Here is a 24,396-nt window from a genome sequence, read left to right on the forward strand (position 1 = left end):
GATAAGCCATTTTTTATACTGTGCTGAGATCTTGATCAGAGAGATCCTAAAGTAACCCCACCCCGCCACCCACTGCACATTTCCTCCCAGATTCTGGCTGATCACACCACAGTCAAGTCAGACTCACCTCAATGAGCTCATTGCTCCAAATGCTGGCATCCATTTTCAGACTTCTAACCTTGGAATCTTTTGGTCCTAAAGATCTATGTTGCCCTGTAGACCAAAATAATAATAATAATAATTCTCTTTGAATTTCTATGTATGTGTACATGGCAATCTGTATTAACATTAAAACACATGGACATCACCAGATGGTCAACACCGAAATCAGATTGATGACTATATTCTTTGCAACCAAAGATGGAGAAGCAAAAACAAGACCTGGAACTGACTGTGGCTCAGATCATCCACTCCTTATTCCAAAATTCAGACTTAAATGGAAGAAAGTGGGGAAAACCACAAGACCATTCAGGTATAAATCAAATCCCTTATGATTACACAGTGGAGGTAAGGAATAGATTCAAGGGATTAGATCTGGTAGACAGAGCGCCTGAAGAATTATAGACTGAGGTTTGTAACACTGTAAAGGAGCCAACAATCAAAACCTGCCAAAGAAAAAGAAACGCAAAAAGGCCAAGTGGTTTCCTAAGGAGCCTTTACAATAGCTGAGAAAAGAACAGAAGCTAAAGGCAAGGGAGAAACAGAAAGCTATACCCCACTGAATGCAGAGTCCAGAGAATAACAAGGAGAGATAGGTAGAAAGCTTTCTTAAATGAACAATACAAAGAAATAGAGGAAAACAACAAAATGGGAAAGACTACAAATCTCAAGAAAATTGGAGACATCAAGGGAACATATCATGAAAGAATGGACATGATAAAAGACAGAAACAGTAAGGATCTAACAGAAAGCAGAGAGATTAAGAAGAGGTGGCAAGAATACACAGAAGAGCTATAAACAAAAACAGGTCTTAATAACCTAGATAACCATGATGGTATGGTCACTCACCTATAGCCAGACATCCTGGAGTATAAAGTCAAGTGGGCCTTAGGAAGCATTACTATGAACAAAAGTACTGGAGGTGATTGAATTTTAGCTGAGCTACTTAAAATCCTAAAAGATGATGCTGTTAAAGTACTACACTCACTATTCCAGAAAATCAGTAGTGGCCACATGACTGGAAAAGTCAGCTTTCATTCCAATCCCAAAGAAGGGTAGTGCCAAAGAATGTTCAAACTACCATACAGTTGTGCTCATTTCACATGCTAGCAAGGTTATGCTCAAAATCCTTCAAGCTAGGCTTCAGCAATACATGAACCAAGAACTTCCAGATATACAAGCTGGATTCAGAAAAGGCAGAGGAGCCAGAGATCAAACTATGAATATTCACTGAATCATAAAAAAAGAAAGGGTATTCCAGAAAAACATCTACTTCTGCTTCTATGAATACACTAAAGCCTTTGACTGTGTCAATCACAACAAACTGAGGAAAATTCTTCAAGAGATGGGAATACCAGACCATATTACCTGTCTTCTGAGAAACCTGCATGCAGGTCAAGCAGCAACAGTTAGAACCGGACACGGAACAATGGACTGGTTCCAAACTGGGAAAGGAGTATGTCAAGGCTGCATATTGTCATGCTGCTTATTTGACGTATATGCAGAGTACATCATGTGAAATGCCAGGCTGGATGAAGCTCAAGGTGAAGTCAAGATTGCCAGGAGAAATATCAGTAACCTTAGATATGCAGATGATACCACCCTAGTGGCAGACAATGAAGAGGAACTAAAGAGCTTCTTGATGAAGGTGAAAGAGGAGAGTGAAAAAGATGGCTTAAAACTCAACATTCAGAAAAGTTAAGACCATGGCATCCAATCCCATCACTTCATGGCAAATAGATGGGGAAAAAATGGAAACAGCGAGAGACTTCATTTTCTTGGGCTTCAAATCACTGCAGATGACGACTGCTGCCATGAAGATACTTGCTTCTTGGAAGAAAAACTATGGCAAACCTAGACAGTGTATTAAAAACCAAGATATCACTTTGTCAACAAAGGTCCATATAGTCAAAGCTATGGTACAGAGGCGAGAGTCTGACCAAAAAGAAGGCTAAGTGCCAAAGGACTGATGCTTTTGAGTTATGCTGCTGGAGAAGACTCTTGAGAGTCCCTTGGACAGGAAGCCAAATCAAACCAGTCAATTCTAAAGGAAATCAACTCTGTATAGTCACTGAAAGCACTGATGCTAAAGCTGAAGCTCCAATACTTTGGCCCCCTGATGCGAAGAGCTGACTCATTTGAAAATACCATGATGGTGGGAAAGACTGAAAGCAAGAAGAAGGGGCAACAGAGGATAAGATGGTTGGATAGCATCACCAACTTAATGGATATGAGTTTAAGCAAATACCAGGATCTAGTCAAGGACAGGGAATGCTGACGTGCTGCCAATTATGGGTAGCAAAGATTTCGACACAATTAGGTCTCTGGGGTTGCACAGAGTCGGACACGACTGAAGTGACTTAGCAGCAGCAGGCGACTGAACAACAACAAGAAATATGTTTATGTCTGCATTAATATATCTTTTCAACTTAAACTATTACCTACTTTTTTATACCACAGTAGTGGAAGTAATCAAACAGAAATCATAACAATAAGAAAGATTATGGAAATCACCTGCTCAGTCGTGTCCAACTCTGGTGACCCATGGACTGTAGCCCACCAAGCTCCTTTGTCCATGGGGATTCTCCAGGCAAGAATACTGGAGTGGGTTGCCATGCTCTCCTCAGGGGTATCTTCCCAACCTAGGGATTACACCTAAGTTTCCCCACTGCAGCTGAATTCTGTACCACCTGAGCCACGAGGGAAGCCCATGAATAATGTAGTGGGTAACCTATCCCTTTTCCAGGGGATCTTCTTGACCCAGGAATTGAACTGGGGTCTCCTGCATTGCAGGCAAGATTCTTTACCAGCTGAGCTGCTACCAGGAAGCCCTTTAAAAGTGTGTATTCATGTATGTGTGTTTATGTGTGTACATGTATGTATATACATAAATAATTTTTCAATTATTTTTTCAATAATTTTTTCATTGTTTGGTAATTGACTAGAAATTGTAAGTCACTGAAAACTTTATAATGGGTCTGTGTAAATTACATATATGTGAATACAGATATCACCCCTTACTCTTAAAAAAAAGACTAGCAACATACTAGCTAATGAATGTATACTTAAAAAATCTAAAGTGGATTCTTTATTCTACTATTATACCTGGAAGAGAGTTAACAGCCCAGCATTCTAGTTATCATCAATTTAATTCTGCTGTATAAATCATCATTCGGACTTTACTGGGCATCCAGGCCTATGTCAGACTCTTTCTAAGCTGAGAAGGAGAAAAGAACACAAAACACCATTTTGGTCTTAAGGATCTTCTACCTAATGATCATGAGAAAGTTCATTCCTCTCTGTACATTAGGTAGGTTCCTTTCCTCCCTTCTCTGAGAAAAAAAACCACCATGCCCTAGAATTCCCATGGCAAGACCTAGCACAGGTTTGCACTTACAGAGATGACAAAAAGGCAATACTAAGAGGAGTAAAGCTCAAAGGCAGGCAGGAAGAAAGGATGCTGGAGTAGCCTACGATTCTGAGTCGAGGCAGCAGGGAAATAAGTGAAGTGGAGAACAGATTTAGAGATACTTAGAAGGTAAAACCAGGATGGAATCTGGTGGGCTTTAAGGAAAGGGGACGGGTCCAGAGGGACTCTCAGGTTTTAGGCTTGAGTGAAGAGCAGAGTAGATCACTTCTGATCAAGATTTGTAACATAGAAAATACTCAGTTTTATGTAGTGAGCTGGGAAGCAATGAGAACTCCATACTATCATGTTCATTTTGAGGTATCTTGAGCAAATCCAAGTGGAGACCCTAGCGGGAGATACAGGAGTATGGTTTCCAACAGAGCAAGAAACACCTGCTTAAAAAGACTGCTGGACTCAAATGATAAATAACATCACTCAGGAATATCAGGATGAAAGAGATCTGAGGATACAACCCAAGGCAACACACATGTTTTAGGAGCAGGCAAAGGATGACCAGAATAGCAAGAGCACACTAAGAGAAAACGGCCTGCTGGAAGTTGAGGAAGGATGGGAAGTCATGGAGAGGCAGACTGGTCAAGAGTGTCAAATACTCCAGAGAGTGCAATGAAGATGGGAACTGACCACACAGAAACTGAGAGGTAAACTACACTGGTAAATGTGGTGAAAATATGTTTATTGGAGGTGAGGCAGATGAAGACTGATTACAGGATGCTGATGATATACTAGGAAGTTAAAGAAATGAAAACCTGCATAAACTATTACTCTTGAAAGTATCTTCTCTATGAAAGGAAAAAGGAACAGAGAATTATGTCTAAGGGAATAGTAAGTTTTCAGAGATCTGGTGTTAACAGAATTATGCAAATTTACATGCTGAACCAAATAAACCACAGTTGAATATGGCTGTCCTGATGGATCTCAGAGGATTGATACCAGGACTCTCCACAGACACCAAAATCTAAGTATGCTCAAGTCCCTTGTATAATATGGCCATAGTATCTGCATATAACTTATACACATTCTCTATTATATTCAATACTTTAAATCATCTCTAAATTACTTAAAATACATAATACAATATAAATGCTAAGTAACAACTGCAGGTACATGCAAATTCAAACTTTGCTTTTTGGAACTTTTTTCCAATTACTTTTGATCTGGAACCTGTGACTGTGAAAGGCCTACTGTGCTTAGAGAGTGAATAAGTGGTGGGGTAAGGACTCAGAGAAGACAGGAGAGAAAGGGAACATAAGAACACAGAATAGCCTTGGACAGATTCCAATGAGACTGGAAAGAAGAGGTTGGGAAAAAATGCAAAGTCAAGGACGATTAACTGAGGCTTTTTGGTTGCTATTGATGTAATTGATCAGCTTGTGAGGACTCCTACCTCAGTATGATGAGAAATGTGGAGCACAGAGCTCAGGAAGACTCTGAGTGTTTGAAGCAACTGCCCTGTCTTTGCTCTGAGATAGGAGCTCTTCCTCTGCATTTTCTCAATGAAACCTGTGCTCAACTCTATTGCTATCCTTATCATAGTCTATTAAAATAACTATATATTTCTGCAGGATATATCATATCTTATAGATTTAACTCCCAGGACCAGCACAGTACCTGGTAGAGCTGAAGAGCTGAGGAAAGTTTAGGTTGTAGCTAATTTCTCCAAGACCTCCACAGTCACATACCTAAGCTAGGCTCCATTCCCTTCACTCACTTGGACAGTTGCCTTACCTCCCAAATACGAGATGTCAAATAGTCCGTAAGGTTTAAGGTCACAAGAAGAAAACAAGTCACAACACTGGTTACTTTCATGAACTTCAATAAGCCTGGAAAATGCTTCTATATAATAATTCTCATTATAAGAGAGAACAGATCTTGTGTAACAAGATTAGAAAGCAGAGCAGCCTTGAAATGTGAAAAATGCATCTTACAAAATATGATTTGGGAAAAGGGACAAATCATACGAACAGTGAGCGTGTTCAGGGTGCATTCTGAAACACATTCATCCCAAATCTGAAAATTTCAGTACTGTCTTTTAAAAATCCATACATGGTCCAGTAGGCACACACACAAAAATGATTACATGCTTAAAAATCAATTTTTATCTCTAAGCCATGCATAAGAGAAGTATAGAATGATATTTCTAAATTTGATTTAAATTTCTCTGCTTTTATTCTTTATAGCTATTAGCTGGGACACAATATATATGACACTAAAGAGCATTCGGTGCCGATCTGCCACCAAACAGCGATGAGCGTAACTTATCACTAATTACCTGCACACTTCTTGCAGATGACAACACAGAGATTGATGGAGGCCCAGTCAGGATCTGGGGCTTTACAATCTGCACAGCTCCTGTTGGACTCATTGTACCAAATCTTCTCAGCTACTTCATAATCAGAGAGAGTTTCTGCTATTGATTGCTGCACAGCTTCAATCCACTCTTGTTTCTCTTTTTCAGACTCAGCTGTAAAGCTGAAACAATTAACGTTTCTGCATTATCGATCTCCCTTGTAAAGGCCAATTAAGCAGTATGTTCAGTTTGTATATTCATTTCACTCACAAAGGAGACAGCAGCTGAAAAATATGCCTTCCAGGCAGGTGCAGAGTCTTTTCTGTTAAAAACCATCTCATTGAGAAATCTGTTTTTTTCCGTTAACTTTCCACATTGCTTACGACTTTGTTTACCTATCTTGAGCCAAAATTAACATACACATTTTTCTGACCAGGATATAAAAATCACCTTGTTAGGTCAAAAACTTAAAAGCGAGGCCATGTTTTCTAAGCAGTGGTTACATCATAATCAATAAGAGACTGGCAGAGTTTCAGGACTAAGTGGATTATTTTGCCAAGAAAATATGCCATAATCTGAAACTAAGTTATCAAAAACACCCACTAGAAATTTTTATTTTTTTGTCTTAAAAATAGATTTTTTTTTAATTGGAAGAATGTCCAGATGGCTTTCAGAAACTGAGAAATCAAAAAAGTTTTAAGCAATTAGTTTTCTAACAGAATGCTAACTCATTTTTAGCCTCATTCCTATTTATTCCAATTCTTAGTGTTTAATGAGTACCTGAGTGAAAGAATAAAACTTTAAAACATCAGTTCACTCCTTCAAGAAATATTTACAGAGTACTTATAATATGCCAGAAAATGTGCTATATACACAGTGCCCCAAATTCAGTCAATGACCCATAGAATGATGCTTCACACTACAATTTTCTGTTCTGAAGATGAAAATGCTTTGAGATACAATGAACAAAACAGAGGACTTATCCTACATAATCTATAGAGAAGTTGAGTGGCCTCCATGGATTATATTTTTTTAATCACTCCATGTTTCATTATCACTATAACATCTACAAATTAGAGACTGGGCAGAGCCCACAGGGTACAATGGAAAATAGCTTGGTCCCTGTCCCTGGTTCCAGGTGTATAGTTCCTCAGATCCTTGGAATCCCCTGAGTGGCAAAAACCCTTTATATGCTAATGGACAGCTTCTGACTGGAGGCCAGACAGCTTCAGCATGGGAGCTGGTCAGCAGAAGTCCAAGATGGGACTAGAGTGCTAGAATTTTCCCATCCCTTGACCTGTTGGAAGGGGAGAACTGTGGTGCTTGATCATGTTTGACTCTGCTATGTAGCCCACCAAGCTCCTCTGTCCATGAAATTTCCCAGGCAAGAATACTGGAGCAGGTTGCTGCTTCCTACTCCAGGGGATCTTCCCAACCCCAAGGATCAAAGCTGCGTCTCCTGTATTGGCAGGTGAATTCTTTACCACTGGTGCCACCTGAGAGGCCCCTAAGAAGGTGAGACAGGCTGGTAATTGACTTAATCATCAACGGCCCAGGGTTTCAGGGCTTCCCAGGTGGCACTAGTGCTAAAGAATCCACCTGCGAACGCAGGTGACAAAGGATGTGAGGGTTCGATGCCTGGGCTGGGAAGATCCCCTGGAGGAAGAAATGGCAACCCACATCAGTATTCTTGCCTGGAAAATCCCATGGACTGAGGAGCCTGGTGAGCTGCAGTCCATGGGGTGGCAAAGAGTCAGACAGCACTGAGCACCTGCACACATACCCTGGATTTCATCAGTCTCACCTATGAAATGAAACCTCCATAAAATCCCCCGAACAACAGGGTTTGAAGAACTCTGAGGTTGATGAACACACTGAAGTGCCAAGAGGGTGGTGCATCCAGAGAGAGCTTGGACACTCTCTGCCACAAACCCCCTGTACTGTGGCCTCTAAAGCTCTCCCATTTGGCCATTCCTGAGCTGCATTTTTTATAATAAGCTGGTAATATTACTTGAACTCTTTTCCTGAGTTCTCTGAGACATTTTTAGCAAATTATCAAATCTGGGGGAGAGAGGGTAATGAGCACCCCAATTTGAGCTAAACTGGGCTGAGTGAGAATAACCTGAGGACAGTCTTCTGGGACTGATTCCTGAAACCCGTGGGGTCTGAGTCTCCCTCCGGGAAGATACAGGACACCCAGCTGGTGCACAGAGAGTTGGAGAATTGGTTGGTGTGAGGACAAACCGTACAAGTTTGACATAATATAAAGCACTTTAAGTAAAAACAGCTTAGACAATGTCTACATTGTCAGTTAAGCCTTGAATTTCCTTTATGAAAATAAAGCTTGCCATTCTTTTTCAAAATTCCAGGCAGTAGACATATTTAAACAGATAATATGGGTACTACATTTGGTATTAACAGCATTTTTGAAATCACAAAGTAATTAACTGCTAGACCTTCAAAAACTCTGTGACAATTGCCTCTAACCCACATATTACTTTGTGGTATGTTGATTATTTGTGACAAGCAAATTAACGTGATTGAACTCAACAGATATGACTTATGCCCCTCTAAAGCAATGGAGTTACTATAGATTATTAACATGTATAAGAACATACATTAAGTTTTCTGCTTCACTGTCATAATAAAGTAATGAGTACCATAATACTAGATATATATCAAAATGCTAAGATATTTGATCAATAAGTGCTGTGAGTCATTAAGTTTGGCAACAGTTTAAGCTGGAGTTCCTTTTAGAAAATCACAGAGTAACCGTAATTAGGGATTAATCTTAAAGGAGAGATTGTATTTGATTAGACTTTTTAAAAAAAGACAAAATAACAATACAGCTTAAAGACAATGCTATATCTATTTTTATTTTATTCCCTCATAACAATTTTTCATATATTTGTGGATCAAAAACCATCAAGTCTTCTAAGAAAAAAGATATTATGAAAATAAACTATTCAAATCTCAAGAAATTTGTATCTTTGCAGGTTGTATAAGTCAAGTCACTTTTTCAAAGTGTTTTTATACACTGGCTAACAAATTACATGATCTGAAAAAGTAAAAATGCAATTATTTTTGTTTCAGGTGTACAGCAAAGTGATTCAGTTTCATATATATATTCATATTCTTATATATTCATATATTCATATTCTTTTCCATTATAGGGTTATTACAAAATATTGAATATACTTCCCTGTGCTATACAGTAGGTGCTTATTGTTTACCCATTTTATATATGAAAAATGAAAGTCAAGTCGCTCAGTCGTGTCCGACTCTGCAACCCCATGGACTGTAGCCTACCAGGCTCCTCCATCCATGGAATTTTCCAGGCAAGAGTACTGGAGTGGGTTGCCATTTCCTTCTCCAGGGGATCTTCCCAACCCAGGGATTGAACTCGGGTCTTCTGCATTGCAGGCAGGCACTTTACCATCTGAGCCACCAGGGCGTATATGTTAATCCCAAATTCCTAATTTATTTCCCCTTTGGTAGGGATGTTTTCCCATGTCTTTTCTGTGAATCTATTTGTTTTGTAAATAAGATCATTTATATTTTTTTATGATTCTACATATAATAGATGCTATATGGTATTTGTCTTTCTCATACATACATATATACACACCATATCTTCTTTATCTATTCATCTGTTAATGGATATTTAGGTTGCTTCCATGTCTTGGCTATTCTAAATAACACTGCAGTGAACACTGGGGTGCATACATCTTTTTGAATTAGAGTTTTCTCTGAATATAAGTCCAAGAGTAAAGACTGTAGGATTATATGGTATCTCTATGTTTAGTTTTTTAAGGAACCCTCCATAATCTTTTCCATATGGCTGCATCAATTTATACACCCACCAAAAGTGTAGAAGAGTTCCCTTTTCTCCACACTCTCTCCAACACTTTATTTGTAGCCTTCTTAATGATGGCCATTCTGCTTGGTGCAAGGTGGACCTTATTGTAGTTTTGATTTGTATGTCTCTAATAATCAGTGCTACTGAGCATCCTTGGTGCCTATTGGTAAATTTTTACACACTGGCTAATAAATGACACAATATGAAAAAGTAAGAACGTAATTTTACTGTGTCCTCTAAGAAGTCAAATCACGATCGGCAATGTAAAAATGGATCACCCAAGCTTTACTGTAATAGTACAAACAAAAACTGTTTAAATATAACTTACCTAAAACTCCTGTAGGGAGTGATTATTTCAAAAGACTGTTTTACAGTTCGGTCCACTTGTTTTACATTTGCTACATTCATAGGGATTATGGTAATACCAAGTCCACTCTTAAAATCCTAGTTTGGAGAAAAACAAAAAATCATGAAGAAATGAAAATATGGATCTTGAAAATAAAATTATATTCTCTAAAATTTAATAAATCTCATTGAATTTTACTACAACATGTAAATATGGAATTAAGCAATTCATTAAAAATGGATTGAGAGTGATTTTATTTCAAATACATGATATATAAAATATATACATCTTATTTTACATACATGATATATATATACTTTAAATACATGATAACATGATAGCATTTGAAGCCTGACAGGCTACTAATAAAGCAAAGCTTTTTTTCCACACAATACGTAAGTTGACTAGGACATAGATCTTGAGCTACACATGCCTTGCTTTTAACAGTTAGGCACTTTTCCACCTTTAGCCATTTCATAAAGGGAACTAACAGGAAACTAACCTTACCATTTTCTAGGTGGGGGAGTCAAATGACACTGTGAGGTTGGTAAAATGACTGTTTAGACAAAAAGAAGGGAAAACCATGACTCAAAGAGGTAAAGTAACATGGAAAGAGGAGACGGTTGTGTGTGGTAGACAAGGACAGAAACCCAGGCCGCCTGACTGCTGGCTCTCTCTCCACTGTATGGTGTTACCTCTGTTCTATCACATTATCTTCCTCGTGTGCTCTCAAACAAAAGAATTACTTGTTTTACAATTTTATCTCATTTCTAAAATTTTATTAGTTTCTTCTTCCTTCAATTAGATTCCTAAAAAGCTCCTCAAATGCTATTTTTGTATGGAAAATGCCATTTGTTCAACACCTGCAGCCACTATGTTCAACTTGTCCCACCAAAACTAGAGAATGTTCAAAAAGGTACACAGTCTACCATCTAAAAGCATTAAAGTCTGTAATATATTATCTAGCCATAAGGGTTTTGGAATTTGATTTATCATACCATCTCACACCTTAAAAATATAATTAATCTGTACCTCAAAAAATGAATTATCTCTGTCAATAGGTTCAGATTAAATGTGCTCTGAATTCCTAAATTAAATTATGGCTAGGAAAAAGTATCCATACTAAAGATAACTGCAAAAAATATTGGTCCACTCTCAGGAAGGACACTTTCAGCAGAGACTGTGAAAAAAAACACCTCAGAAGCTGCCTTCTCTTTGTCTCGCCTATTGTACAAGCTAAAAGTAAAAGTACTATTTTCCTATCTCCCTTGCAGCTAGGAGGGGCCATATGTCATAGTTTTGGTCAATAAAATGCAAGTAATTTCCAGCCTGGGGGGCAAGGGGGAGAGACAAATCTTGGAAGAAAAGACTTTTCACCCCTTTCCATCTTCTTGGGAAATAACAAAGCCATTTTAGAATGTAAGCATCCTTGAGATGAAAAGCCTGAGGACAAATTCTTGTACTGTAAGGATGTCAGAGTGAGGAAAAAGAAAAAAAAATAGGAAAATCTTGTTCCCTGATGGCCTCAGCATGAAATTTGTTAAAACAAACAAGTCCCTATCTATTTACACTATCCTTCAGTTTTTTGTCATTAGAGATACTAATGCATTCCTGGCTGATAAAACAAGTGGAATAAAACAACAATGCAACTAATTTTCCATGCTCATAAAGGGTTTCCATTCACAAACTGCAGAAAAGTTTTGCTTCATGTTTTTAAAAATGTACACATTTTTAGTTAGAATGAGGAAATGACTCACTTGTAAACTGAATATGATTTTTTCTGATGAAAGAACAAATGGCTACTTTTGTTGGGAGAAACAAACCAGGAATTGAATCAGTAATATAAAAGATACAGGGACATGCTGCTGCTACTGCTGCTAAGTCGCTTCAGTCGTGTCCGACCCTGTGCGACCCCATAGACAGCAGCCCACCAGGCTCCCCCGTCCCTGGGATTCTCCAGGCAAGAACACTGGAGTGGGTTACCATTTCCTTCTCCAATGCATGAAAGTGAAAAGTGAAAGTGAAGTTGTTCAGTCGTGTCCGACTTCTAGCAAACCCATGGACTGCAGCCTACCAGGCTCCTCCGTCCATGGGATTTTCCAGGCAAGAGCTGGAGTGGGGTGCCATCGCCTTCTCCATGCTAGGTGTTGTGAAATACCTGGAAGAAGGTGACATACTTCCACTTTGTATTGTAAGCCCACCTAACAAAAATCAGTACTTAAATGATATGTATGCAGGAGGGAAACCAAACTTTTCCAACATGCTCCATTTTAATAAGTTCTAGCATAGTATGTCAGCACAGTTGTTAGTATCTAGCATACTATGAATGATAGCATACTATGTACACTCTCCTGCCGCATACCAGTGCGCCCACAGCCCTCAATGCCAGTTCTGGTAGAGTATGCTAGAACTTATTTACTTTAAGTATTTAACTAATAATTACAGGAAACAAATTCTCAATCATCCATACCAATGTTCCTGCTGGATACTGCAACTGTTGGATCAACTTTCAACGTTTAAGTGATTGGAAACTCAAACTCTCTTTTATAAATGGGGAAATAAAATGGGACTAGCAAGGTAAGACACTTTAGAGAAACAGCTTTCTGATGACCCAGCTTGATGTGGGGGTACCTCTAGAATAAAACAGGCTGCATCTCCTCAGTTTTCCGTGATGCAACTTCTGCCAATAGCTGGCTAACAGACTACTCTGGTTATTATTCTCTGATGGGGGCCTGGCCTGCAGGTGCTGTGTTACTAAGGGCGGAAATATACACTCAGACCAGCAGATGGTAAGACTGACAACCTTGGATGGAAACTGATGAGACTCATCAAGGCTCCAGCCTAAAGAGATGGTGCCTCATTTCTACGAGCAAGTCGTGAAATATCTACATATAAAGAGGCAATTTCTGTTAAAAAATAAAATAAGTGAGGTTCAGCTCAAGGCCCCAAATTCATCCCAAGCAAGGCAAAGATGATTTTTCAGCCTGGAAAGAAACTGTAACCCATTTATCAGCTGCCTGCCAAGGCCATATGGTTTTGAGTAATTAGAGTACCCACTGAACTCACCGGCACAAATGGTCTGTAAAATGTACAGCAGAGTAACAAAATAAATGTCAGTGCTCTCGAGAGCTATTAAAACGACATGACTGCATTTCTTATTAAAAAAATATTTGTGGTGACATTAAGCCATCTTGTCACATACCCTTTAGAACATATTTAGAATATATCTCATTCTTAGAGCCTCATCAGAATTACCTGTGTTGAACTCTCCCTCCCTCCACTCTGAGTTTCTGATCCCAAGAATCAGAAGACAAAGCCTAGTGATTTTAAATTAAAAAAGAAAACAAAACTACCACCTTACGATTTCCATATGTAACAAGTATTAAGAAACACTGAATTAGACAGCAAAACCAGTTGTACTAAACAGTACAAGTCTACGTCATCTAAATATCAGGATATAAACATTTCTCTAGGCCTTCAGCAGAGCCAAAAAAAAAAAAAAAAGCATGCAATCAGATTATGAAAAAAGCACCTGAAGTTATTAAGACTATTGGTTAGAAACAGGATGGTCAGAATACAGTGACACGTTCGATTGTCAAGAACCTATGTGTCCGCATGCCAATCCTTTTGCTAATATCCAAAGGATATAAAAGCACTGGTCTTCACTAAGCACACACACACCATAATTGATTTAAGACTTGTTTGCTTAGTGCTCTGAAGCTTACAAACAGCTATGAACTCTGATTTGATTTTCCTAACAATTCTGTGAAGAAGGGAGAGAAGATACAGCCATTTTTAAAATGGCTAACCTGTGTTGAGTAGGTACCTCACGACAGCCAGAAATTATGCTAAGTGGTGGGCCTGCTCAAAAGCATGAGATGGGGTATTGGGGAAGCTTATAGTCTGGGGAGAAATGAGAGAGAACTGTAACATGTGCAATAAAAGAATAATCCATGTCTGTAGGGTAAATACTGAATCCAATCCAAAAAAGAGAGTATTGAGTTCATATTCTTCCCAAAGGAGGTGACTCTTGACTGATCAAAGAACAAAGTCCAGACCAGACTGATCAGATGTACCTCGCTTGCTTCAGCTCATCTGTCTGCAAATCAGGGCTACCAGTAGTACCTACTGCATCACTGTATGAGGATTAAATTCATGCATAAAAAGTGCTTAGAAGAATGCTTGGGGCAGTAAGTGATATCTAGTCCCAGTTAGCTATTATTATTACCATTAAATTGAAACCAACTGAACATATTACCTATTAAAAAGTTAATTACAAGAAAATGCATGCCTAAAAATAACTATCAGGTGTACATAAATGTTAAAAAATGGAATGGAATATGAATGTTAAACTTTCATGAAAATTAAAAATAAATTACCCATTAACTACAATCTGTCAGCACTATTTTCATTTTCAAAAAATAGGGATGAGTCAGGAACATGCCAAACTTCAACCTTTAAAATCCTATACACTATAGTGAAAAAACAACAGCATAGAAATTCCATAGGTAGAAATACCTTGTTATGGAAAGCATAAAGCTAAAAACAGACTCTGGAGGAAGCTATATTTTACAGTTAATTTGCTGTCACACAGTGTGTGATCCCAAAGAGCATGAATGGCCGTGCCTGGCAGAAGAGGTCTGATGCTGCAAAGGTAGTAATGACATTGTGAGCACCGGGAGTCAGAACTGGGGGAGAATCTTGGCTGATCCATTTACTGGCCCTATGACTACTGGCAAGTTCCTTAATTTGTCCAGACCTCAATTTCCTCATTTACATAAAGACAGTAGTATCTACTTTTTATAGAACTGCTATAAAAATTGAATGAAGAAATACAAGATGAAAGTCTAATACATCCAGACAGTCCTCTCATTTGAAGGTTCTGAATACAGAATTTGTCTTCAATAAGAATATATCCATTTACAGTGACTGGAAGTATTCACACCAATGATTCCATATTCAACATTCAGGTTAGAATAAGTGACAAATATTTACCAAGACAGAGAAATGGGTTATTTGTACAAATTAGTAGTAACAGAGCCTGGCTCAAGCTACCTTTTAAAACTACAAAGTGAAAGAGCAAAATAATGGTTTCATTCCTAAACAGAAAAATTTAAGAAGGGTTTATTAACCCCAAATTTGCTAAAATCTCAAACCTATTTTTGGAAATATGGATGCCAGGTTTCCCTGCCAGGAATTTAAGAACTCGGTGCTTAGACATTTGTGGAAAACAGATGTGGCATTGTGTGACATTGGCATCAGACTTCCGGGCAAACACCAGATGCAGAGTTTGGCCAGATATAGAACCCAGAAAATTTGAGGCCACCGCCTCCATCCTGCTGCTTCTTTCTGCACCACACAAGCCAGAGCCTTATGGGGTCTATTTAAATTCTATTAGAATTTCATTCCCATACCAGACACAGGGGAACATTACACTGGGGGAATGACTCTCTTGTTACACCCGGATTTGAGAATGTTTAATCAAGTAAATGTAGTTAAAACCTCAATGCCACAATTATCATTAAATGGATACACAAACCCACCAAGTAAGACATCTGGTTGTAATGAAGTCCTTAATATTAACATGATATTTAAAAACTCATCAGGAAAAGATGGGAGGCTGAATATCAGGACAACATCACAAATGGAAACCAAAGTCAATTATCTTCAATTCGCCTCAAATCTATTGGCAGAAATTTCACTCAAGCAGCAATACCTTATATATAATACTACATATCTTCATATAGCCTATGTGGAAAAAAAAGAAAAAAGAAAAAAACCCCTAATATTCCCTAAGGCATTTCTCCTACTTTGAAGCTACTTCAAGTTAATTTCAACAATCTGCTAAAAAATGAAAGGGAAAGAAAGATATTAAAAACTGAATCTTTGAACTGGGCAAGTGATAAAATGAAAAGTGAAGTGAAAGTCACTCAGTCGAGTCCGACTCTTTGTGCCCCCATGGACTATATAGTCCTTGGAATTCTCCAGGCCAGGATACTGGAGTGGGTAGCCTTTCCCTTCTCCAGTGGATCTTCCCACTCGGGCATCAAACCCAGGTCTTCTGCATTGCAGGGGGATTCTTTACCAGCTGAACCACAAGCGAAGCCCGAGAATACTAGAGTGAGTAGCCTATTCCTTCTCCAGGTGATCTTCCCGAGCCAGGAATCAAACCAGAGTCTCCTGCATTGCAGACAGATTCTTTACCAACTGAGCTATCAGGGAAGCCTGATAAAATGAAAAGTTCATGTTAATTGTGTAGAGTTTAGATTCGGCAGTGAACTGTTGATAAGAATGTACAGACTGCTATCTCCTTGCTATTATCATGCTACTTTTCTTAAAAAATAAAGAACTTCAAAAATAAGACCACAGTTCAGATAATCCATTCTAACAGCCATTTTTAACTTACAAAACTTAAGTTCTTGATTTAGTAGAAGAGATGGACCCAGAAAAAATGAAAAAGTATTAAAAGTATATCTGTAAGGATGGTTGACATGGAAATCTTAAGGCCACCTATTGGAAGTAGAGGAAAAGCACAAGAAAAGATGAATAATAATCCACAAATCAAAGTAAATGTCCAGACATACACACAGAGTTAAAAGAACTTATGTGAACTAAGAGTTTCAAATTGTTTTTCATGCACTTTGTTTTATGCTGACTTTGCAAATGGAGTTTTAATCTCTCCAATAGATCACACTCTGGTAATAAAAGTTTGCATTAACAAAAAGGAATTAAATAGTCATCATATAATTTATAAGCTGAAAAATTAAAATTTTATATAAAAATTATTAAGATTGTAGAAATTTTAAAAAAAGTAAAACAGCAGCTATAGTTTACAACCATACACAATTTATTGAGACCAGTTCTTCAAAATTTAAAAACTTTTTACCACTAATAAAGATTTTCTTAACTTCCTACTTAAAACGTTCCCACATTCCAAAATGTTCCATCAGGAAAAAGATTCACTTAAATGAAAGTTAACCAGAAAAAGAGGTATAGTAAGCCCAAGAAGAGAAAGGACAAACTAAAGCAGCACTCAGTGCTGACAAAGGAGAGCTCTATATATTTTCCAGCTCCAGAAATACCTTATCTCTTTTGCTGGATGCTTATAATTTTTAAAGAAGAAAAACCCACAGAGCAGTGTTTTACTGTGTGTGGTTTTTGTCAGCAGTCACTGAGTCAACTGGGATGCTTTACAGGAATGGAGATTCCAATCGCAAGCCCCAGGAATTCTAAGTCAATGGGTCTGGAAAGAGCCCAGGTATCTGGAACTTTAACATGAAATGTAAATAATGGCCTTAGAGATAGTAACCCTACTCTCTTTTTCACAGGATGCCATTCAAACAGAAAGAGATTAGTTTAACTATCTGAGCCAATCAGTAGCAGAGCAAGAATGAAAACCCAGAACTCCTACCACCCAGTTCAACCTTCTTTGCTCTAAATAAGCTTCCGACATTACATTTTATTAATGCTTCAACGTAAGCTGGAGCAGCTACCTTTCCACCTCTACCCTCTGTTTACTCGCTCTGGAATGACTTCCAAAGAAAATTAGTTAAACTATTATATGTATAAATAGAGGCAGCCTACCACGCTCCTCCATCCATGGGATTTTCCATGCAAGAGTACTGGAGTGGGTTGCCATTTCCTTCTCCAGAGGATCTTCCCAACCCAAGGATCGAACCTGGGTCTCCTACATTGTAGGCAGATGCTTTACTGTCTGAGTCATCAGGGAAATAGTTCAAATAGAGGCAAGAAAAATGAAAACAGTTCATATGTGAGGGAGAGAGGTATACGTCAGCTTTCTTTTTTATTCTATTTCTACTTTACGTTAGGTGGGCAATAAAAATCACAGTTTTTAAAATTAAGTTTTGATGCATGAACTTAAATTAGATCCAATACAAATTAAGTTACAGAGACTCAAATCTAACACCTCTTACATTTTCAGTTTTATTCCTATCATTCAAAAAAAATAAGATTACTTCATGTATTGTGTGTATAAAACTTTTACATCTAACTATTTCACTATCTTTTAATGCTTTTCCTAAAACACAGCTAAAAGACCTCTGCATTCATGAGAAGGGCTCCTTATTTAGTCCATCACTCAAGCTCTTTACACAGTCTGCTCAACCACGTGAGAAAACCCATGAGCAACCTTCCTTTGGAAAGAAAGATATACACCAGGATATAAAACAGATGAAACTGGAATATGTCAAGGCTTAACCATGAAGGGCCTTCCTTAATTTATCAATCTAGTCTTGAGCCAACTAGTTCCTGAAGACATGACTCAAGACCAAGTCCCTTAAGACCTAGCTCCATATAATATGATGCAATCTTTTAAGACCACATATACAAACAGTAATATGCACTTTCTAAGGGTACATAAATAGGCATGCTAATGCATTGAAAAAGTCTTGAAATATACACTCATTAAAAATAGGTTTACTTCTTGAAAGATGAGGAAGAGTCCGGCATGAATAATTTAATTTTTAAGGAGATTACATGTATTACTTGTACATGAAAGTGTTTCTAATTCCAAGACTTCATTAGATGCCATTAGACTTTTCTTCCTGGAAAAGAAGACTGTCCTCCTCAGTAAATGTGTTGCTTTAAGCGTGTCCGACATGTTTACTGAATGCATACTCTGAACCACCTAGGCAAATAAGTTATTCAAGGAAAGAATCCTTAGGCTATTTCTGAAAGGTCATAAGCCAGAAATTTTCTTTTCAACATACACTTTAAAAAGACACTTTGGTGTAGTGACAAAGAAGCTAGGCTTAGAGTTATAAAGTTCTTGTCTTAAACTCTGCATGATGAACTGTAACCCTTTAACAAGTTACTTAATCCTTTATTGTCCTCATCTATAAAACATGGATGAGAATATCTTCTCCTACATTTGTGGGGAAGATGAAAAAGAAATGTTTATACATTAATTAGCATAGTACCTGGTACCTAATAAATGGTGGTCATTTGTTAGGTACAAATGGTCATTATGCTTTTCATGCTGAAATATTAATATGAAAGCAAGAATTTCATATAACTTCTTGCTAACAAAAAAGTATTAACAAAACTTTAAAAACACCTGAGTTAAATTCACTACTACAGTCCATTTTAGTTCGCTGATTCCTAGAATGTCGACAGACGTTCACTCTTGCCATCTCCTATTTGACCACTTCCAATTTGCCTTGATTCATGGACCTAACATTCCAGGTTCCTATTCAATATTGTTCTTTACAGCATCGGACCTTGCTTCTATCACCAGTCACATCCATAACTAGGTACTGTTTTTGCTTTGGCTCCATCCCTTCACTCTTTCTGGAGTTATTTCTCCACTGATCTCCTGTAGCATATTGGGCAGCTACCGACCTGGGGAGTTCCCCTTTCAGTATCCTAACATTTTGCTTTTTCATATTGTTCATGGGGTTCTCAAGGCAAGAATACTGAAGTGATTTGCTATTCCCTTCTCCAGTGGACCACATTCTATCAGACCTCTCCACCATGACTCGCCCATCTTGGGTGGCCCCACACAGCATGATTTAGTTTCATTGAGCTAGACAGGGCTGTGGTCAATGTGATCAGATTGGCTAGTTTTCACCCTTATGGCAGAAAGTGAAGAGGAACTAAAAAGCCTCTTGATGAAAGTGAAAGAGGAGCATGAAAAAGTGGCTTAAAGCTAAACATTCAGAAAACTAAGATCATAGCATCTGGTCCCATCACTTCATGGCAAATAGATGGAGAAACAGTGGAACAGTGTCAGACTTTATTTTTTGGGGCTCCAAAATCACTGCAGATGATGACTGCAGCCATGAAATTAAAAGATGTTTACTCCCTGGAAGGAAAGTTATGACCAACCTAGATAGCATATTAAAAAGCAGAGATATTACTTTGCCAACAAAGGTCCATCTAGTCAAGGCTATGGTTTTTCCAGTGGTCATGTATGGATGTGAGAGTTGGACTGTGAAGAAAGCTGAGCACCAAAAGAATTGATGCTTTTGAACTGTGGTGCTGGAGAAGACTCTTGTGAGTCCCTTGGGCTGCAAGGAGATCCAGCAGGTCCATCCTAAAGGAGACCAGTCCTGGGTATTCATTGGAAGGACTGATGCTGAGGATGAAATGCCAATACTTTGGCCACCTCATGTGAAGAGCTGACGCATTGGAAAAGACCCTGATGCTGGGAGGGGTTGGAGGCAGGAGGAGAAGGGGACGACAGAGGATGAGATGGCTGGATGGCATCAGCGACTCGATGCACATGAGTTTGGGTGAACTCAGGGAGTTGGCAAAGGACAGGGAGGCCTGTCATGCTGCGATTCATGGGGTCACAAAGAGTCGGACATGACTGAGCAACTGAACTGAACTGAAAAACACCTACTTTTAAAGGATAACATAAACTCAGACAATGTAAGTAATGTAACAATGAAACTAGTAATTTTTAGTCCATCAGGTCTGTGCAAGTGAAAAATGAAAACTTCCATTAATTTGGCAGAGAAACTTCCATTCTGATACATGCAAATTATGTATTTCTCATCTTTATTTCATTTTTAAAAAAAGTTTTAATCATCTTACTTCACAGACTGAAAATGTTCACATTCAATTCATACACATTATTAAGCTGTACATCACTACTCTTCTTGAAGAATATGCTAACTATCCAACTTATTAATACGCCAACACTGTTCAGTGATGCTTTCCACAGTTAATTGGCTAAGAAATCTTATCCCCAAAACTGTAATGAAGAAGTTCACACTGAAGTTCACAAGAAAGCTTGGATAAAGATCTATAGTTAATTTTTTTGAAACTACTATTTATTTTGAGTTGTTATCTCTATTTTGTTATGAAAATAGTCAGCATTTATATTTTACCTTATCATAACCCATTATAATTTATCACAAAGTAACTTCATCTTAGATCAGATATCCAAACCCATTACTTAATTCCATAGATAATGACTTAGCATCTAATACATTCTAGGCTGAAAGATTAAAAGTTCATTCCTAAAAAGGGCTAAGAAAGTAATTTTCTTATACATATTAAAAGCCAGATATGTTAGAGAAAAAGTCTACAGAATCAAATGAAGTTAACAGAATTTGCTAAAACTTTAACGTAAGTCTCCTGAAAACGTTTAAATTCTCCACTGAATCCTTTGATGTTAACCAACATGAATATACTGACAATTTATCTTATTTATTTATGTGATATGTATATGTGCGCATGTGCGTATGCGTGTTTGTGTGTATATAAACCACTGGCTTCTAGCAAATTATCTCCTCTGCAAGTGACATATCTGCTGCAAAACAAATAAACCTAAATCCTGTAAAGTCAGGAAAATATGTTACCTGTGCCTCCTTTAAAATTTTCTGTCACAAAACAAAAGAATTACAACAGGCACAGAACGAGGTCTATGTCTTCAACAGCTATAATGGTTAACTAGTTCTTAATTATTCTCTCATGTAGTTTTGTAACGTTACTTCAGCTAAAGAATACTTTTCAAAACTCAATTTTCATTGACTCTATTTCCTCAGTTCTTTCAAAGAGTGATTTCTAGTCTCAAATTTGATGTAGATTTTCTTCCTGCTGCTAGTGGAGCTGAGAAAATTCAACAGAGCAACTCTTTGTTACATTTAACGGAGTATAGAAAGCATAGCAAACCTCCATCAGTAAAACACTAATAAGTCAAACAAAGCATGGCCGTAACTGTAGTTTGTCATCTTTGTGAGGAACCACAATCTGCAATCACCGTAACGTGGCTCACCTGTTCATTTTTGCAAAGCCACACGCTGTTTCCACTTAACACAGTAAAAATTTTAGCTTTATAGCCTCTCAGTTCAAGATATCCACATTTCTCAGGTGCAATAGCAGCTTGAGACTGTGAAGAAAGGGCTTGTAACTTCAGTGCATTTAATAGTAGGCTGATCCAGTCATTTCTTTCCTCTGAAAACAAAAACAGGAGAAAATATACACCCATGCTTAATAAGCTATAAACACATAGAAATGTGGAAAAAGACTGACTTTCTCTGAAATAGATCATTTACAGATCCTTCCCCAGAACCACCATCTAAATGCTACTGTTGGCAGGGCAACAGCCCAATTCTGTTAGGTTATTAGCCATTCCTCGGTATTCATAGGCACCTGGTTTCAGGACCCCCCACAGGATACCTAACTCCGCAGATGCTCAAGTTCATAACAGCGAGCCCCGTGCACCCCCAGGTTCACCAACTACAGATTCCAGCAACCAAGGATCAAAAACATGCTTGCTGTGGGACCCAAGGTTACAGAGGGCCGACAGTACTCAGTTGTCCTGTAACCAACATCACTGGCTTCACCTGGAAGTTGAATAGAAATGCAAAATCCCGGCCCTCCTCCAGAATGGATGAATCAGAATCTTCATTTTAAGATCTCCAGATGATGCATATCCTCTAAGCAGCATTGTTAGATTACTCATGAGATTGGATTGTCTTTTTTAATATAAAAAAGTAATACGGCTGCTGAACAGGTAACAGATTGTACCCAGCAATACAGTTACTAAAATATCCAGAAAAGCTTGCTTTGTAGCAGGCATTTGGAACCGATTCAAGAGTGCACTTGTCTTGATGTTCACTCATACCTTTCACTAACAACAGCATCTCATCTGTTAAAACTTGTTCTCTCGCTCCTTCCACAGAAACTACATGACCTTCAACTACAGCATAGTGTGTTACAGACAAAGGAATTCAATCCAGGCCCCAGAGAGCAATCAAAGTTGTAAGTCAAGTTAGATATGAACACATAATAGAACACAGAATACTGTAAGTGTCATACAAATGGTATCAAGTAATATATGAATCAACTCAACGGAGGTAAGGGATTTGCTGAAGGTCATATAGCAAGTTAGTATTAAAATTAGGAGAATCAAATGTTTTAAGTCTCAGACATTGTTCTTGACACTATAAGGGGCAGAAAAAAAAAAGGATATTTGTGTGAGGTCTTGAGGATGAGGAAGAATTAAAAAAAAAACAAACCAACTGGAGTTTGGAAGAAAACAAGCAAAATAGTATTTTAAGCAGAGGAAACAAACAACAAACATCTGCTCAGGGGACTATTATAAATAAGTAAATTTACAATTTTGAACGCACAAAGAAGTGATGGGAACTATGGCTGGAGATCCTATAGTGCCTAGGATAAGGAATTTGGTCTTTATTATGGAAGCAAAAGAAAACCATCTCAGAATTCTTAGCAAGAAAGGGACAGATTAGGATGATGACAGAACAAACTGGAAGGCAGGAGATCAGGAATAAGGCAACAGAGACTTAAAGTACAATGAAAATGGAAAAAACAGCTGTGGTTCTGAATATGTTTGAGTATGTTTGACAGGTGTTCATCAAAAAATGAATTACTCAGAATAAAAGGTCGCTTGGAATCATGATCTACCAAAGAAAATAGAAGGTTCTATTAACAGAACCACCTGAGGTTTTCAGCACCCTAGCATGAGCATCTAGGCAGATGGATAGCAATATGTAAGTAAAGGCAATACCATGCAAGAGAATACTCATGATTGTGGATAAGTGTTTAATCTAAAAGAAGAAATGGCATATACTTGAGGTATAACTGATTCTAGGAGGATGGAAAATGGGCCAGGAAAAAAAAAAAAAGAAAGCTAAAAGTGGTTTTACCAAGGTGAAAAGGAAAACAAACAAACAGACTGAATTCCAGGTAGGAAAAATTTTTGAGAAGGAAAGAGTAAGGTGGACCCAAGTTTGGGAAACTGCCTGGTATCTCAGATCCTTTTAAGACAGGTCTGGTTAGAGATAATGTCATTGTAGATTGAAATTAAGTCTCCATATTAGACTTACTTACATTTCAACATGGATCCCCAGTCATTTTGTAATACATGTCTTAATTTTTAAAGTATCTTCATTCTTGCTCACCTTCAAAACTACCAAAGCTATTTAGTTGTGTCTTTAATGACCAAGGCCAAAGTATTTATTAAAAACTCATTTAATGATATTTTATTGCAGGTATTACATAATCCCCAAATAACAGTGCTTATTCCTATATATCAGGACTCAAGTTTCTCCAGCATCATTATTAAGTAAAAGACATGAAAATATTCAGGAAACCAAGCCTATGTCAATCCATAGTAGCTACTCTACATTTTGTTATTGTTTAGTCACTAAATCGTGCCTGACATTTTGGGACCCCATGGAATGTAGCCCGACAGGCTCCTCTGTTTATAGGATTTCCCAAGCAAGAATACTGGAGTGGGCTGCCATTTTCTTCTCCAGGGGATCTTCCCAACCCAGGGATCGAACCCACATCTCCTACACTGGCAGGAGGATTCTTCAGCA

At 38.0% G+C, this 24,396-nt stretch overlaps 1 protein-coding gene across 1 annotated transcript in view; it reads right to left on the minus strand.

The window, feature by feature from the left end:
- The window catches only part of ARAP2 (ArfGAP with RhoGAP domain, ankyrin repeat and PH domain 2), a 180,478-nt gene that overhangs the window by 113,898 nt on the left and 42,184 nt on the right, over nucleotides 1–24,396 (minus strand). Inside the window, exons 8-11 of the mRNA XM_068974940.1 lie at nucleotides 21,825–22,003; nucleotides 10,064–10,179; nucleotides 5,859–6,058; nucleotides 128–213 (exon numbers count right to left, since the gene is read on the minus strand). Of these exons, the coding sequence (XP_068831041.1) occupies nucleotides 128–213; nucleotides 5,859–6,058; nucleotides 10,064–10,179; nucleotides 21,825–22,003 (581 nt within the window). The remainder of the gene's footprint in view (nucleotides 1–127; nucleotides 214–5,858; nucleotides 6,059–10,063; nucleotides 10,180–21,824; nucleotides 22,004–24,396) is intronic.

Source organism: Capricornis sumatraensis, chromosome 7 (genome assembly GCF_032405125.1).
Source record: "Capricornis sumatraensis isolate serow.1 chromosome 7, serow.2, whole genome shotgun sequence".
NCBI classification, from domain to species: domain Eukaryota; kingdom Metazoa; phylum Chordata; class Mammalia; order Artiodactyla; family Bovidae; genus Capricornis; species Capricornis sumatraensis.